Source organism: Varanus komodoensis, unplaced genomic scaffold (genome assembly GCF_004798865.1).
Source record: "Varanus komodoensis strain SLA01 unplaced genomic scaffold, ASM479886v1 scaffold122, whole genome shotgun sequence".
Lineage (NCBI taxonomy): Eukaryota > Metazoa > Chordata > Lepidosauria > Squamata > Varanidae > Varanus > Varanus komodoensis.
This window is the reverse complement of record NW_025335356.1, coordinates 201,821-219,008: the sequence shown is the minus strand read 5'-3', so window position 1 is coordinate 219,008 and position 17,188 is coordinate 201,821. Positions and strand designations below refer to the sequence as shown.

The window sequence follows — 17,188 nt, the reverse complement described above, 5'->3', positions numbered from 1 at the left end:
CTTGAACGCATGTGGGGTCTCTGTACATGTCTCCATGTGAACCTTCACCTTAGCCTTGTGTTTACTATTTCGCTGTAGGTGATCAGAAAGTCCAAGCTGGTGAGTCACCAAGTTGCCCTGGCATAGGGGGGACGGGTCACTGCATTCCTTTGTCAGCCTGCCTGGCTTGTTTGCTAACTGCAGAGGAAAAGAAGTCCCTTCCTTCACACATAGCAAAGAAATGCAGTGGACTGGCCTCCTCCAGAGGCCTGCTTGGCAAACTCGGGGTTCTTTCAGGAGCCTGTTTTCCCAAAAAAGTCCTGCTCATGGAGGGAGCTTGGAAATGCAGGCTGTTAGCCTCTTAGCGGTCTAATATGCCGTGCAGACTTACTTTCAAAAGGCGTATGTGCGTGCTAATGTCCATGCTAGCTTAGTGCATGAGGGTGCTGGAGGTTCGACTCCCTGCTCCTTAGGTGGAGGCAGAGTTGAATCCCTGCAGCACCAGCTGATCGTGTATTTTGGTACATCACTGCAAACGTCAGGATGGATTCAGGTGGCGGTGCCATGAAAGAGCAGTAGCCACTTCTGGCAGATTAACTGAGTGGCCTGTGGTTGGGATCTGCTGTGTGCAGAAGGTGGGGGAGAGACGGAAATCGATTGCTACAAACAAATGAGTCGTCACAGTCATACTTCACTGTGTCCTTGAGGCCTCTTGGGGCCCTTGCAAACTGACCACGAACAGTATTAGGTCGTAAAAGTGTTGGGTGCTTTTCAGTCCACGCATGGTGACGATCATGACTTACACCTTACAGAACTTGGAACGCTTCATCTCTGGTCACCTTGCATTGAGTGTGACTCAACATGGGTGAGCAGCTGCTTGGCTAGTTGGTAACAACCCCAGTTTGCTCCATTATCGACCCTGAGCTTAAATAAAATGAAGAAAAATGTTTAACGAAGGCAACTGGAAGTGAACACCACAACAAAGTTGAACTTGGGGTCCTGTAGGAAATGATCTTGATTTGCATAAATGTCCTTATTTGCTATTTTATCTTACATTTTATTTGAGTTCTGCTCCTCATAGGGAGGGACGGAGCTTCGCAGGGCACTTGCCCGGCCTTGCTGGTCCTCCTGCCCTCCCTCTTGTCTTGTTGAGATTTGGTTGATATTTGCGTGGTTTATCTTGGCAGCCTCTGAGGTGAGACCCCCCCACTTAAAAAAAAAAAGCACACTAAAATTTTCATACTGCAGAATTCTATGCCCAGTACCAATTTCTATACTTAGTCACCATCTCAGCGTATACACAGCTTTGTTCCGTTTCTTTCTGTCTTTGGACATCAGCAACCGCAAAGGGTCGTTATTTGCCCCAGAGCAGCTGGAGCAGGACCTGTGGAGCGGGAAGCGTTTGTCTTAGAGGCGTGAAAACAGCAGGCGCGATGCAGCAGGACTGATGATGGAGACAAATCCTTGGTTCCTTCTTACTGATTTCTTGCATCTCCAGGGAGCGGTGTGGACTGCACAAGCAGGGCGGGGTGAGAGAAGCGCGGTCCGAGAGGCTCCATCTTTAATAGTAAAGTTCTTTGTCCCACCAGCCTGAAAGAGGGAGAGAGGATGGAGTGAGGGGATGGCCCAGGAGGGCATCGGAAGACTGACACAGTCTCTCAGATGGGGGCGGAGGGCTCCGCAGAGGCCTTTCTAGACCTCCTGCCCCTGCTCCCTTCGGCTGCAGAATCTCCAAGCGAAGTTGAGAAAGGGGATGTTCCCAAGGGGCTCGTCCTTCACACGGAAGTGGGCAGGCTGGGGAGGAGAACCTGTGCACTGGTGTTACCCCCTTGCACTGGAGGTGGTGTCTGTTGTGTTTAAGTGAGAGCATTTTTCAGGATAGTGGTGCCTTTGGAGCAGAAGTCAAGGGCACCACTTGGGGATGCACAGGAGGGCCAGCACCATATGCTGAAGTTAGTGACGTGATACGCAAAGGCAGAATCCAGAGGGCTGCCTCCACCAGTTCCCTCCTGCAGGGGGTGGGCACCATCCGTTCAGTTGTGTAAGGGGGACCTGCGTCTTATGGAAGGGGAGTTAATGCTTCCTCAGGGGGCCCCAAAATGAGCAGGAGCACCAGGAAGGAGGCAGATTGGTGGGGCTCCCGTACACAAGCCCTGCCAACTGCCTCCTTCCAGCAAGCAGCGTTTCTGCTGGTTTTGGGTTGCCCTGGAAATGCTCAATTTCCATTCTGCAAGCAGCGAGGGCCATTTGTGCCATTCCGTTGGCAGGGGTGCAAGTTCCCAGCTGGATTCTGCTCATTATCTTCTATAGAGAAGGGGTGTGATTAAGCTGTTGAGTCCAGAGTCAATGGTGAACTGTAGCCCGATGGTTCTGACTCATCTGCTTGCTGGGGCTGATGGGAATCAGGGCAACAACATCTGGAGAACCACAAGGTCCTCATCCTGGGTCTTCACCTTCTCAGTTTGCACCGCTGCTTGGGAACGGGGCATTTCCAAGAATGACTTTGCACCCATTTGGTCTCAGATCAGACTAGCTGCCCACGCTTCTCTCTCGCCTGCTCTCCTCAACTGGCTATCATTGGGACTGGGAAGAAAAGGTGGTCTGGATGGCAGCCACTGCAGGACAAGTACAGCCATGGCTCCCCACCTTGGGTCTTGAGTTACTTTGGGACTGCAGCTGCCATCGCTTCTGGCCAACAGGGCCCGTGCTAAGGAATGATGGGCGTTGCAGGCAAGCTGCATCTGCAGGCCCCAGGCGAGGACGCGCTGGCGTGTGTCTGCTTACAGCAACAGACGTCTCTGCATTTGCAGATGCCAAACCGATGTGAGCCCATCCTCCCGCCCCCCGCAACTTACTTCCAGGATGCCTCCGGACTCCCAGCTTTCGGATTTCATCATAAACAAAGATGAGGATACCAAAGGGCAGTGGCACCAGCCACCACTGGAATCTAGAGTGGATCAGGGAATGGAAAACATGAACACGATGCCACAGTGCTGAACCCAGCTGAACACGCCTGGCTCTGCTTTGGCTCGGCCTGATGGAGACGGGGCGGGGAGGTGCTCCAGAACCCGAGCACGACCGGGACTGGTAGCCTTTTGCCACTGGCTTTCGGCTGATTCGTGGCCTGGGGTGCTTTACAGCCGTAATGAGGAATGGTAGGGTCCCTCAAGTTGCTTGGTAGGAGCTGGGCAGTTCACCGGCAAGGAGGAGCCAGCCAGGTCGTCGGATGGTTGTGACTGCTGCTCATGGTGCTGGCCTGAAAGAGCACCCGCATGCGCTCAGCTGCTGTGCGCAGCTCTTCTCCCCCTTGAGGCGAAATGAATTAGGCGAAATGAACGGAGAGAGCTGAGCAAAGGCATGATGATTGCAAATTGTGTCTCGGGATTGCCTCCAAACAGTGCGCACGGTTCGTGTCCACATTGTTGCTACTGTCTACAAAGTATTGGGGGGCTGACAGTCCCAGTGAGCTGGCAGCCTAACGTGAACGAGACAAGGAAGGGAGGCCTAGATGGAGGGAGCTGCGTTCATGTAAGTTGCAAGTACTGGGGGTTAGTTCAAGCAAGGTCTGGGGGCAAAGGAGCGTTGTGCAAAGGTGTCATGCAAAAGGTATGACCGGAAGGGAGCGAAGAGCCTTCCTTGAGGGAACCAGCAGAGACTGGTGGAGCTGGAGGAGCAAAGGTCACAGGTATGGGTGCGTTTTGGGATGCGGGAGCGGAGTGGAGGAGGGAAGCAAGTGTGTGTGCCTGTGTTTGTGTGGATGAGAAAGAGGAAGACGGGGAGAAGGTCTAATGAGAGCATACTCGGGGCAGATTGTCCCCCGTTTCGGCTTTCAGAGGCGGCCCTCCCCCAGTCCACCAAGGCTCCTGCACATACGCACCGTATTGGCATGAAGTTGAAGATATTGGGCATCCCAGGGCAGTAGCAGAGGAAGTTGCCCAGGCAGAGCTGAAACACGATGGCAATCACCAGGACTCGGTTTCTGGAAAGGAAAGGAGGAGAGGGGCTGGTCAGGGGAAGAGGAAGGCGGCGCGTTGCTGTCCATTTCTGTGTGTGGGTGGCAAAGTGGCGGGGGGCTCTCCTGCTCCCAACAGCTCGTTAAGTGGGGACGGGGAAAAGATGGATTCAGGAGGGGGCTGCAGGCATGCCGACCCTGCCCCGCTTGGGGCAACCGTCTCGGGGATGCAGGCAGTTCCAGATTTGGGACAGGGTGTAGGGAAAGTACCAGCTATGCTTGTATTATTTATTTTGTGTTCAATAACTTGGTTTGCTGAGTCCAGGGCTGAGCTAGTGTCACTCGCCGCCACTGCAGGCGGGATCGTGCGTATGAAGAGAAATGCAAGCGGCCAAAGCTGGGACCGAGCGGAGCGCGTGGTTGGTGGGGATGAGCGGGGAATTCCAGTCCAGAATTGGGAAGGCGGCAGCCTAGGGAAGGCTCGAGTGGAGGAAGGGTGCTGGATTCTGATGCGGTCAGTGGAAGTTCAGTGTGGCGCCAGAGGTGTCTTTGGTGAAAATGGGAATGGGGTGGGGTTCTCTCCCCAGCTCCGGGAGAAGGGAATGAAATCCACATGGGAATGGCAGAGGCCCTGTATCCTGTTCATGGAAGAGCACAGACTCTTGAAGTTCAGAGGTTGTCCTCTGGGAGGATAAGCAGGGCACTTAAATAAAATATAATGAAATACATCTGCTCTGCTTTTAAAAGGATTGCAAACATAATTATTATCTAGACATTCCGTTTCATACGCATTTGTTGATACAAATGGGCAACACTTTCATAATAAACATGATAATAAATACACAGGGAAGCAGCCCTATTCCTCCAGCCTTATAATGTAGTACCATCATCCAATTCAGGCAGAAATCCTATATAAATTTATCTGGGAGTAAGTCTTACTAAATGCATTGTAATTTGCATCTGAGTAGACACATACAGGATCACACTATTCATCTAACATTTCCTTAGTATAATAATGCAAAGGTGTTCTGGCTTATGTAATTACTATTATAATCCTGCCTTGCTTACTACATAATCCTACACATGTCTACTCAGATGTAAGCCCCATTTAGTTCAGTGTAATAATGAGGGGACTCACTGGCATGAGAGTAGCTATTGTATTGGAGCATTAGAATCTTAATAATCTGCAAAATGTCCCCAGTATTTTCTGCACTTGTTATTCCAATCCATTTCTCCTCAGAAGTAAGTCTCATTGAGTTCCATGGGTCTTACTGCCAGGTTCATGGGTGCAAGTTTGCAGTCTAATCCTACACTTTATTTGTTTAACCTCATTTTTGTTCAGGACTGCAGTGGTCCATATAGACAATTCCCTTCTCCCATGTAGACTTTTTCAGCGTGTAGCCAACAATAAGCTTGCTGCTAAAACCTGTGCAATGAAACATTCTCTTTGTCTGTATTTTGGTTTTAAATGGTCAATTCATGGAATAGGGAGGGATAAGCATTAAGATTGAGAGTATTATGCGTATCAGTGTATAAACGCTTTAAATAAGTAAGATTCCAGCTCTCAAGCACCCTGGGAGAAGCAGAATCGGACCTCTTGGAACCGTGTGCCCCACTTACCGGAAGAATCCTTGCTGGAAGACGGAGAGGCGCCGCGTCTTGCGGATGAGCACGTCCGCGATCTGGCACACCTCAATGCTGATGAAGAAGACGGTGTAGCATGTGTACTGCTGATACAGGCGCTGCCCAAAGGTCTGTGGAGCGGAAACGATGGCCGGCGGCCAAGACATGACATGCAGCGGGTCCTTCCTCATTGCCTGCATCCCAGCGTGGGGTGGACCCCTTGCTCGGTGCCCTCCGTGAGCCTCCCACATTTTTGTTTGCACGAGAAGGGAGGTGGGTACATCTGTATGAGATCATTGGCTCCAGACGGTGCAGGCCTGGGTCATCCCCACACCCTTGGGCAGCTGCTGGGCCCAGCCCCCCAGCAGGGCCCACTGCCATCGAGGCCTGCTCCTTGCTTGCAGGCGCCATTGGGGCACCGTTTTGCATTTCCCACAAGGCTGTCTGCCCATGAGGAAGAGGAGGAGAACATTTAGGGGGCTGTCGAAATGTTTTTGAGGGCATTACATGGTACATGCAGGTGGATGTCTGCAACCTTCCAAGTTTGGGAGGTGGTGGGCAGCCATACAGGATTGTGCCCATAACTGATTAATGTATCCAGTTACTTGATTAACTGTCAAATATTTAAAGTTTAAAATATCAGAAGTACCAGCCCAGACCTCCATCTCCAGCAGAAGGTGTGTGTATGGTTGCGGTGACTACGTTTTCCTGGCTTTCTAGCTATGGATCAGCCCCTTGTCTGCTGCCTTTTAGCCTTGTGAGGGTAGGGGTAGGAAAGAAATGGGCACTGCCCATATCTCCCACTCTAGGCAAAAAGTAGGTTGGGTGTAATCTGGAGATGAAAGCATGGCGGTCAGGAAAGGGTTAAGGTGGTCCCCTCCCCCTGCTGTTCATCTGCTCTTTAAGGGCATAGATTGCAACGTGCAACAGAGCATTCAGTATCATATCACCATCTGCCTTGACTTTTGGATGGTGGGAGTCCCGGCCCCTGTGGCGTCTCTTCCACTCACCCACTGCTGTCCGTAGCTGTCCTCCAGGTCCTGGAGATGGACGTTCTCCCACTGGGCCCGGAGGCCCAGGCACTTCAGTGGGTACCAGCCCTCCTGGGCCATGGCGGTGAAGTAATCGGTGAAGCCGGCAAAGGACTGTATGACTCCTGGATGGGGTGGAGGCATAAGGGGGTTTGGAAGAGGGGGCCACCGATCACACATACAGTGTTTCTCTCGGGCTGTTTAGCTCGCTCCAGAGCAGCCTTCTCGAAGACGGCGTCCTCTTTTGGCACCACAGCCTCCAGCCATGGCTGGGGTGGATGGAAGTTGGGATCTAAGACATCTGGAGAGACTCGCGTTTGCTGAGCCTGCCAGATGCCAAGCCACGTCCTCCTGATGGGAACTGTGGTCCCACTGGGAGATTCAGAGGACTCGACTTAAGCCATGCACTGTCGATCAAATGTTTGAGGATCTGTGATGTATCTGACAGACAACTGGGCTCATTGTGGGTTTGTGGCTGACCCCCTTCCCTTCCTTCCCATAGATACTCCTGCAGATGTCCAAGGGGGCACCGTGGAGGAATGTGTCCCTCCCTGCTCCCTCCCTGCTGGAGGAGTGGGGGAGGGTGCCAGCTTGAGAGGAGACCACCTCTGCTCTGCAGGCCATCCCAAGTACCACTTGGGCATTTGGGGGGGACCGCCTTCAGCACCCCTTGCAGCCGCTTGGCAAGACCATCTGGGGAAGGGGCTTGGGAAGAGGCTTCCTTGACCCATGATGGGCTGTTTTGCCCTGGGTCAACATGGTTAATCAAGGCAGTTTATAATCCAAAATTAAGCTGACCAGCCCATCGTGGGTTCCCAGGACACAAGAAGCCATGGGGATTTATAGTCCGTCGTGTGAACTCAACCAATGTCTTCTCTCTAACGCCTCCAAGGACAGAATCTCAGCAGAGGCAAGCTTTGCTTTTATTTCCTGAGACTCCGCCCTCCAGCCGTGATACGCACCAATCTGGAAGTAGGAATACGCAGCCAGTGCTTCATTGACCAGGCGGTCCCGTCGAGGGTTGCGCGGCTTCAGATGCATGATGTCGCTCTCCGCCTTTTCATAGGCCAGGGAAACTGATGGGAACTGCAGCGGGAGAGGGGAAAGCAGGGGGTCAGACACAGCCCTGGGAGTCTTGGGGGAAAGGGTCTGCCAGAAACTGCATGGAGACTGTGTTTGCCCCTACAGATCCTGCACACTCAGAAACATGGAATTCTCTCTGGCAGGCAGGAGTGGTCCTCCTGATCGGGAATCTGTGGGGAAGGTCCTTGAGAAGCAGCAGCTCTTCAGGCCTTTTCTGACACCAGTGCAAACACTGTTTGGATTCTGGGGGACTACGGAGCCCAGAAAGTGCCTTATGCATGGCCTGCTGTCAGTCCGTCAAACCAAGTGCTGTCCACTGTGCCTGGTAGTGCCAGGCCAGTGGTTCAGGCCATGCTGGATAACACATGAAACCCCAGCTTGCATTTCATGTGCTCTGAGATGGCCTGACCAGGAGTCAAGCCATGCCGTGCTGGGAGGGTGTCATTCCTCCCTCCCTCCCTCCACCACATCTCCATGAAAACTTTCTCCATGCCAGCTTGGCCATGTACCTCATGCCAGCAGAATTCCCCTCAAGGGAGAACGCCAGCAGCTTCAGGGGTGTGTGATGTTTTGCAGGAGCATGAGAGGGCATAAAAGGGTTAACCGTTCCTTCCTGCATTCCCAGCCCTGATCACCCCTTCTAATAAATAGATCTTCTATTTAATTAATAGAATTTTATTATTATTCTTTTATAGTATTCTGTTTTGTTCTATAGAATTTTATACAATTTTACCTTCTACTTTGATTTTAATAGAATTTAACAGAACTTTAACTCCCCCTTCCCTCCTCTTCCTGCTAAGTCCCTTTTAAAGCTATCAAAAGTAGTAGTCCTGATCACATCTTGAGGCAGTGAGTTCCAGAGGTTAACTATGTGTTCTTGAGTTAAGAAGACTTCTCCATTCTGGGTCTCCTGCCCATCAATTGCACTAGCCTGAGTTCCACGGATGGGAGAGGCCTGCTCTCTTCTTTCTACTTTCGTCACACCACAGATGCTTTTATAACCCCCCATCATGCATTCCGTGCTCCTCCCCCACAGGTTGAGATGGGGTGGGATTTGGGTGCATCATGTTGGCAGAGAGGGACGCTTTGAAACCCGATGTTGAAAGCCTGCTCACTTCCTTGAAGACCATCAGGAGCATCAGGTCATTAGAACAGGAGCTCAGGACCTGAGGCCCAGGGGCTGAATCCAGCCCAGCTGGGGGCCCAGTCTGGCCCCCTAGGGTTCCTTCATGACAGTGACCCCTTTCCCTAGGCCCGGCCCAGGCCACTGATGGTTTTGTGGCTTTCCAGCTTTTGCACAGCCTTTCCCCCCATTCTAGAAGGGTGTCTTCGCCCTCCGCCCCATTTTCAGTTGCAGCCCCCACTGGAATGCAACCCAAAGAGCTTCCCTGAAATAGAATCCATCTCTCAGTGGAAACAGGTTTGACACCCCTGGCTTTAGAGGCGTGTCCCCTAACCTGTTTCTCGCAAACCCCATCCCAGCATGTTGTTACTCACAATGTCCGTGCACAGTTCGATAAAGAGGATGGTGATGCAGCCCAGGGGAAGCGGGACGCTGGCGGTGATGTAGATCAGGTAGGGTGCCAGCTCTGGAATGTTCTTGGTCAGGGTGTAGGCAATGGATTTCTTGAGGTTGTCAAAGATCAGGCGCCCTGCAGAGGAGAGACAGACGTGGCTTTTCCCCGACCGCCCCCATTGCTGAGGGCAGTCCTCACCACAGGCCTTTCCTGCACTCTCCCCATGCAGCTCCACCAGCCATGATGTCCTTCAGAAGTGTCAGACGGATACCCCCATTATCCCCAGACAGCACGGCTTGGCCGGAAACAATGGGAGCTGCAGTCCAACACTTCTTTCTTTTTAAGTAATTATTCTGAATTGCAAAAATTTGTAACAAGAACAGAAAAACTTAAACGATAAAAGAAGGAAAATAGTTGCAATAAATATGTATGAAATATAGACACATATCTCTATATTCCATGTGTATATAAAAAAGATGCCACTGTCCATAGGGTTAGTTCTGCATAAGTAAGGAAAGGCAAGCTAGATATCCCCATGTTTCTTGGGGTGGGGAAAGGGAAGAATACATGTTTTTAAAGTGACTAAGGGCACACTCCTGTGGCCTCCTGACATTGTCTGGGTGGCCATAGGATTTTTTGGAGTCCCAGCTCCAAGATCCTGGGAACATGGAACTAGAAATCTGAAAGCTGAGTTCCTCCCCTGCCCCGTTGCAACTACCATGGAAAAATTGCTGCCTATCCTCTGGGACCACCATTGGATCACGGGGTGGTGGGTGGTGGAGGGAGAACAAACGTGCCTGGGGGAGAGGGAGGAGGCTGGGCCCAAGAACTTGAGCCAGCTGCTGCCAGCATCTCAGCCTCCTTCCCCCTGCATCCCTCTTCCAGCCACCTGGCAAAACACCTGGTGCAAGGTGAGGCAGCTGTGGGCTGCTGCCACAGCACCTAACTGGAGGCAGAGGATGCTTGTAAGCCTCTGAGTTTAGCAGGGATGCCAGGTGTGGCAGTACCAGCAGCATCGGTAGAACGTGGCACCTACGTAGTATCCTGAAAGTGAGCCCTGCTTCAGTGGTAGCACCGACTCTCGCCAGACATGGTGGGGTGCTTGGGCCAGAACCTGCGGGCTGGACTTGGGTGGCCACGGGGAGCAATCCCTGCAGGCCCCGTTGCTCAGAACGGCTGACGAGCTCCCTGGCAATTGCCGGGATCACACCAGAGGGTGCAAGCCCAGGGCGCCTCCCCTGCCCACTGTTGCCGCCGCATCCCCACGACCGACCCTGCTCGACACCGGTGACGATGGATGCAAAGTTGTCGTCCAGCAAGATCATGTCGGCAGCGTTCTTGGCCGCGTCGGATCCAGCAATGCCCATTGCCACGCCGATGTCAGCTTTCTTTAGAGCCGGGGAGTCGTTCACTCCATCCCCTGTGACTGCCACGATGGCACCCTGTGAGCAAGGAGAGCAAGAGGTGGGCATTCAGGGGTCTGCAAGAGAGACCTCAAGCAAAACGTTGCAGTGTGAATTGTTTGTGTTCAGGATTTGTGACAGCTGGGGCACTATTCTACTTTTCTAGGCATTGCCTTCCCTTTTCGTACTTGGCTTTCTGTCTCTGGTTCAGCCGCAAAGTCACGCTCGACTCTTTGCAACCCGATGGACAACATCCCTCCAGGCCTTCTTGTCCTCCACCATCCCCCGGAGTCCACTCAAGCTCACACCGACTGCATCAGTGGCTCCTTCCAGCCACCTCATCCTCTGCCGCCCCCTTTGCCATCTATTCTTCCCAGCATCAGGCTCTTCTCCAGGGAGTCCTTCCTTCTCATTAGGGGGCCAAAGTGTTTGAGTTTCATCTTCACTGGTGAGGTGGCAAGCTGGGGAAAGCTCCTCTTGGGCTTGGGGGTCTCTTACCAATTTCTGGCAGCTCTCTACAATGATGAGCTTCTGCTGTGGAGATGTGCGAGCAAAGACCATCTCTGGGTGCATCTTGAGGATCTCCACCAGTTCCTCGGCATCCATATCTTTCAGCTGCCCCCCATTGACTACACATGCCCGGGCGTCCCTGGGAGCAGAAATAGAAAAGGTCAGAATCCCTGATTCATAGCAACCAGGAAGGTCTTCCCACCAGGGTTTTCCCCATCTTTTCCTTGGGCACTTGATGGGTTTCCAGCAGTTTAGTCTCGTGTAGGATCAGTGCTGGAGGGAGGTAACTTCTGGGTGCCCGCTGCACAGCACGGCAGGTGCAGGTGCTCACCGCTTGTTGACCTGCTCCACAGGGATGCGCAGGCGGGTCGCAATATCTTCAACTGTTTCACTGCCCTCTGAGATGATTCCCACACTGGCAGCAATGGCCTTGGCCGTGATGGGATGGTCTCCCGTCACCATTATCACCTGGAAAAGAAATGGAAGCAGATGGGGAATGAACCTTCTCATGTGGGTTTCTTGGCTATGCTGACTGGACAGTCAACGCAGGGAAGCAAGGAGGTGGCTGGCTTGGGGCTGGTGGTTGAAAGAATGGAGTTCAAATCCCTACCCATCTGTGGAGTTGCCTCCATAGTCTGGGGCCAAATACACTCTTCCAGCCTAACCAACTTCTCAGGGGTCTAAGGAAGCTAAAGTAGAAGTAACCCCCATGCATATTGTGCAAACTGTCTTGGGGGAAGGGTAGAATATACATTATTTTTGGAAGGGCATAACATGGCCTGGATTAAACAAAGACTATAGGGATAAGGGAGCTAGGGACACGGCTTGAAGGTCCTAGTGGAGCAGGTCGCTCACCCGGATGCCCGCAGTGCGGCATTTCATGACCGCATCCGGCACAGTGGCTCTGGGGGGATCAATCATGGAGATGAGGCCTGCAAAGCAGAGTCCGCTGGTGGGAAAGTTCATTTCCTCCGCATCAAAGGTGTAGCCGCGTGGAAACTCATTCTGTGGAAGGTAGAGGTGGCAGAACCCTGTGGACAGACAAGAATTGGGTTGAAGTCTGCACCTCGGCCCATCACGCAGCTGCTGTTTCTGCGCTCACTGGTGTTTCTGCAAGGATTGTTTCCTCCGGTACAGGCATCCCATCAGCTGACACCCTGGTAGGTCGGGACACTGCCAGCCAGTGCCTGGCACTGTAAGGGGGGGAGCCAGCTCCCTTGGGCCTTCCCTTGAAAGTCCTATGTTGCATCATTCTGAGAAATTGTGGGGGTGTGAAAGGAGGCTCCATGCCGCTCATGGAAGCACTGTTGCTGCCACCAGTAAGCCTAAAGAGGGAGCCCCACCAAGAGTGAAGAGGGCCTTCCAGGGGACATGCTACTAAAGACCTTCCAAACCTGGAGCTGGCCCTGCCATTAGCTCAGTGGCAGACTTTGCTGGGATTGAATACCACGGGTCTCTTACCCAGCACACGCTCGCCCAGTCCACCAAGGTCCATATACGCTGTTTGGAAAGCTTCCTTCCACTGCTCATCGAGGGGCAGCTCTTGACCCTTGATCATGATGGTAGAGCAGCGTTCCAGGATGCGCTCGGGAGCACCTTTCATCACCAGCAGGTAGCGCTGGTCTCGCGGGTCTTCTAGCTCATGGATGGACAACTGAGTCAGGGGGGAAGAATGTGGGACCGGTGAGGATCTACTCACACATATACTGGGCTGGTTCCCGATAAGGATTTATGGATTTTGATAAATCTGTCCTATCTGTGTTTTATATATTGTCAGGTCTCCTTTGTCCTGTTGCCTGCTTACGGATGGAATTGTAGGAGAATTTTGTTCTCTTTGCATTAATTTGCACACATGCATAAATACTAAGGTGCATTAGGTAATGCAAACTTATGCAAATATCACCAAAAGTGATTGAAACACAGACGCACCCCAGCATCCACATTTCCATGCTTTCACTTACAGTGGGAATTGTAGAATTTTGTTTTTCTTCATATCTTTGTATAAATCAATATGCCATGGAAGGTCCCAATGCTAACAGCTGCCTTGGGTTCCCCTTAGATTTGTTTTTCAGCGTAGCAGCCCTCAACAGCAACATCTAGCTGCATATTCAGGACCCATGAGTGCAATGCTCTGGGCAATTTAAATGTTGGTTAGACCCGACTTTCTCTCAGAGAATTACTCCAGGACCTGTGAAGAGATGAGGAACCCGACTTGTTCCTGGGGCAGGCCCTTTCGTTGGAGATACTTTGGAGGAAGGAATAAGATCACTGCAGCTTACATTCCTGGAATGCAGTTGCATGCCTGTGTCCAACATAGACAGAGGAATGGTGGGCTGCTGTGACCACAGGCAGGACCTTTTTAGTTGTGGCCCCCTCTTTGTGGAATTCCCTCCACAGAAAAAGATTGCTTTTGCTATGTTTTGATGTCACAGAAACCCTCTCCCCCAGATTTGCCCAAGCTTTTTAACATAAGCTCATTTAATGCGGTCACTCAAACTGTTCTTTGTTGGATTTTAGTATATTTATTTATTTAAAACCTTTATATGCCATCACCACATGCCTTGGCATCTCGGGATGGCTTACAACATAAAAGTATAGCCTTATGTTTAATTTTTTATTTTATAAACTGCTCTGGAAACAATGGCTGAAGAACAGCAAGTACATCGTTTAATAGAAAGAAATACATGGTTGGTAGAAGTCAGGAAATCACCCACTTCAACAGGTGTTTAGCTTTGCTCAGCTCATGCTGAGCTGTGCAGACTTGTATGCTGGGTTTAAAAACTGCTCTTCCTGTTTCCTTGGTCACCCTTCCTCCCAACTTGCTTACCTGAGGGGAGGTGTGATAAATGGTTCCACAATGGTGGAAAACAAGGACACCAAGTCCTAGCTCTGTGTCTGAAGGCTGGGCACCTATTATTATCGATCAAATCAGAGGAGCCGAAAGGAAGGGCAGATTGTGGTCCGTAGCTCAAAGGAAATGCAGAATGCAGCCTGTGTTGATTTCTGGCATCTACTTTGAACAGCAAGACTGAGAAAGGCCTCTGCCAGGCCTCTTGGAGATCTGACCTATCATGGCAGAGAGCAAGAAGGACTATTTGGGTCAATGGATGGAGAGGGAACATCAGCCGCTGACCTGGAACTTGTTGGTAGAGTTGAAGGGGATCTCACAGACTTTGTTGTGGCGTTCTCGGTACTCCAACACGTTGCCCAGGGTGATCTCAGAGAATTTCAGCAAAGCAGTCTCCGATGCATCTCCGATCACAATCCTCTGGGGGTCAGGAAGGCCAAAAAGACATGGAGGCAGGTTGGTTAGTTCTGTTGAGATGCCCCATTGGAGGGGGACTGCCTAGCGCCATTCTAGATGATACATACAGGCAGCATGTCCCATAAAGGATCTGATAACTGTACATGCAGATGGACCACAGAGGACATAGCCTCCGAGCATGAGCAGAAAGTCTCCCCGCTTCACTAAATTGTCACTTATCTGGAAAAAGGTGAGCAGTGGGAAGGTTCACCTCACATCAGGTTTGACAGAGTAAGTGTTGGAGGTGTGGGCAGTGGAAGGATGCAACGGAGGATCAGCACCTGTATGGCTGCCTTTGTACTTCAGGCAGGAGGCCTGGAAGGGGGGTGGGCAGGAGCCTGGAGGACAGGCCATGGGCCGGTGGAGCTGCTCCCCAAAAGGGGTGGTGCGGCCAAGCCCAGTTCCTTCCGCTGGTTCTTGCCTGAGCTGGGGCGGAGCCACGGCATCATTGCCCTCTTCTCAGGGCGGCTCCAGGGTCCTGTCTGGGTGCAAGCTGCAATGTGCTTTCTGGCACTGCCCCAAGAACAGGCCAGCTTTGTGGAGCCAATGCCCTTCCACCAGGCGGCACCCCCACCCAGATGATTGCCACGGGAATGAGACACCCCTGCTCTTGTCTGGCAGGTTTACTTTCAGGTAGGAGTGGTGGGTGGTGTCCATTTGGGGGCAGGCCCACCCAGCTGGCCAGCCTTGCTCCTGCCCCAGAGAAGATCTATGGGGCACGAGTCAGGAGGAGATGGGATGATTCTGACAGCTGCACCAATCTGGGTCAGCCGTCAGCCGTGCTTCCTGGCTGGCTGCTTGGCAAGCGGATCAACAGCCTCTCACCTTGAGCAGCTCTCTTGTCTGGGGTTTCTACCACGATGGGTTGCATTGCCTGAGTTTGAATGACACAGCAAGCAGCTGTGGTGGGGAGCAATCTTAGTACTGACCATTGTGCCTAACTCTGGTTGACAGCCATGATAATTTATCATGGTTTGCTAGTTGTGTTGTGTGAACCCAACTGATGCTAGCAATGCATAGCATTTGCAGGGAGCTGGAGGGGCTGCTGTGGGAGCGAGGGAGTGGAGAAGGCCAGTGTAGTTGATCCAGCTTAAATCCCGATCCAGTCTGTTGGGTTGCAAAATGCAATATGCATTTTAACTGCAATTGTACGATGTTGTTTTGGCATGTTTTCTTGGGTGGTCGTCAGTTATGTCTAAATTCAGTGAATATTATTTGTATTCCATCTTTCTCTAGGAAGCTCAAGCATCTATTTGAGGTCCTCGGTCTGCCATCCAGGCCCTGACCAGACCTGACCAGTCTGCTGAGCTTCAGTGATGTATCATTAATCACAGTGAAATGTTCCCCATGATCATTCTTACCTTTGGCACTGGCACATTATCCTGGCCTGATTTGAAAAAGGCACGGTTGCAGAGGCTCACCACTTTGCATAGCGCTCTCCATGTCTCTGATGACTGATCGAAACTCTGCCCTGAAAGGAAGGACGAGAAAGTGGAACTGCAGAGTTGGCAGCTGCAGGACCAGAAGTGGCTGTGGCTTCTTGCAACCCAGCCCTGCCTGGCTCACGCTGCCTGGGAAGCAGCTGCCAAATCAAAGTGTTAACCGAAAGCATCAACAGCAAAGCTTGTGTCCACAAAGCAGTGGGATGCAGCCCAATGGCAGGAAGTCTTTCTCAAATTTTGTGTGGCCTCTGCTGTCAACAGAAGCAGCCACATAAGAAAGCTTGAAGCCAGAAATGCTTGGCAAACCTGACTGAGTCATGAACAGATCAATCGCTGGTTGAGCAGTCAGAAGCATGAAAGAGCAGAACAGGGCAGGGTTTCCAATAGAAACCACCCCTGCCGCTCAGCGCAGTAAGCGTGCTGGCCTTTTAAACACAAGAAACCCAAGCTAAGAAGGAAACCAATTTGGCTCGACTGAATCCGCCCTGTCCTACCAGCAAGCAATGCCTGCCACTGTTCCTGGCCTGGCCCCTTCTAAGTGCAGCTCTACCTGACTGGTCTTCTGTGGTGTCTGCAGTATGGATTTGGTTGTCGAACCAAAGATGGGAGACCGTCATGCGGTTCTGGGTGAGGGTCCCAGTTTTGTCAGAGCAGATGACAGAAGTCGAGCCCAGAGTCTCCACCGCCTCGAGATTCTTCACCACACAGTTCTTTCTGGCTAAGCGTTTGGCAGTGAGGGAAAGACAGACCTGCCCAGACAGAATCAAAGGGAAAGGGTGAAAGTACGAAAGTTAGGTCAGCTATCTCAAGTTGAGTCTCTCCATATCCCTTTGTCCTTCAAGCTCAGTTTTGTCTCAGATTGTCTCAAGCTCAGTTGGCAGTAGCTTTTCGAAGTTTGAGGCACATGTTCTGAATTTTTACTTGAGAGTCATAGGAATGGAGATGCTGGGGGCTGAACCAGGACAGGCTGTGGGCAAAGCATTTACTCTTCCAAAGCAGATGAGAAGCGGCCCTCTGGGACTCACCATGGGTCTGTGTTTGATCACTCCTTGAACCCCTGACCAGTGCTTGGAAGCAATGTGGCTGCTCAGGTAGCCTATAGGAAGTGGCTTCACCCACACAAGGGAAAGAAAGCTGCACACTTGGGGGGACCCCCCCCCAAAACCCATCCTAAGTGTGTGTGTGTGTGGGGGGTCAAAACAGGCCAGTGAAGATGGGGCATGCATAGTGGCCATGGAATACTGACTGACTGTTGGGGGAATGGAATGGGGTGTCATGCAAGGAGGCATTCGCTGGAACCTGGCACCCTGAAATCGGAGCCCTCTGCATGGCAATGTTTCGTTA

At 51.8% G+C, this 17,188-nt stretch overlaps 1 protein-coding gene across 1 annotated transcript in view; it reads right to left on the bottom strand.

The window, feature by feature from the left end:
• Positions 1-1,507: 1,507 nt before the first annotated feature.
• Positions 1,508-17,188, bottom strand: part of ATP4A (ATPase H+/K+ transporting subunit alpha) — a 29,006-nt gene continuing 13,325 nt past the window's right edge. The window contains exons 9-23 of the mRNA XM_044422225.1: positions 16,395-16,593; positions 15,764-15,873; positions 14,232-14,366; positions 12,560-12,752; positions 11,954-12,129; positions 11,430-11,566; positions 11,087-11,237; positions 10,459-10,627; positions 9,166-9,320; positions 7,548-7,671; positions 6,565-6,710; positions 5,552-5,685; positions 3,857-3,958; positions 2,835-2,926; positions 1,508-1,569 (exon numbers count right to left, since the gene is read on the bottom strand). Of these exons, the coding sequence (XP_044278160.1) occupies positions 1,541-1,569; positions 2,835-2,926; positions 3,857-3,958; positions 5,552-5,685; positions 6,565-6,710; positions 7,548-7,671; positions 9,166-9,320; positions 10,459-10,627; positions 11,087-11,237; positions 11,430-11,566; positions 11,954-12,129; positions 12,560-12,752; positions 14,232-14,366; positions 15,764-15,873; positions 16,395-16,593 (2,052 nt within the window). The 3' untranslated portion in view covers positions 1,508-1,540. The remainder of the gene's footprint in view (positions 1,570-2,834; positions 2,927-3,856; positions 3,959-5,551; positions 5,686-6,564; positions 6,711-7,547; positions 7,672-9,165; positions 9,321-10,458; positions 10,628-11,086; positions 11,238-11,429; positions 11,567-11,953; positions 12,130-12,559; positions 12,753-14,231; positions 14,367-15,763; positions 15,874-16,394; positions 16,594-17,188) is intronic.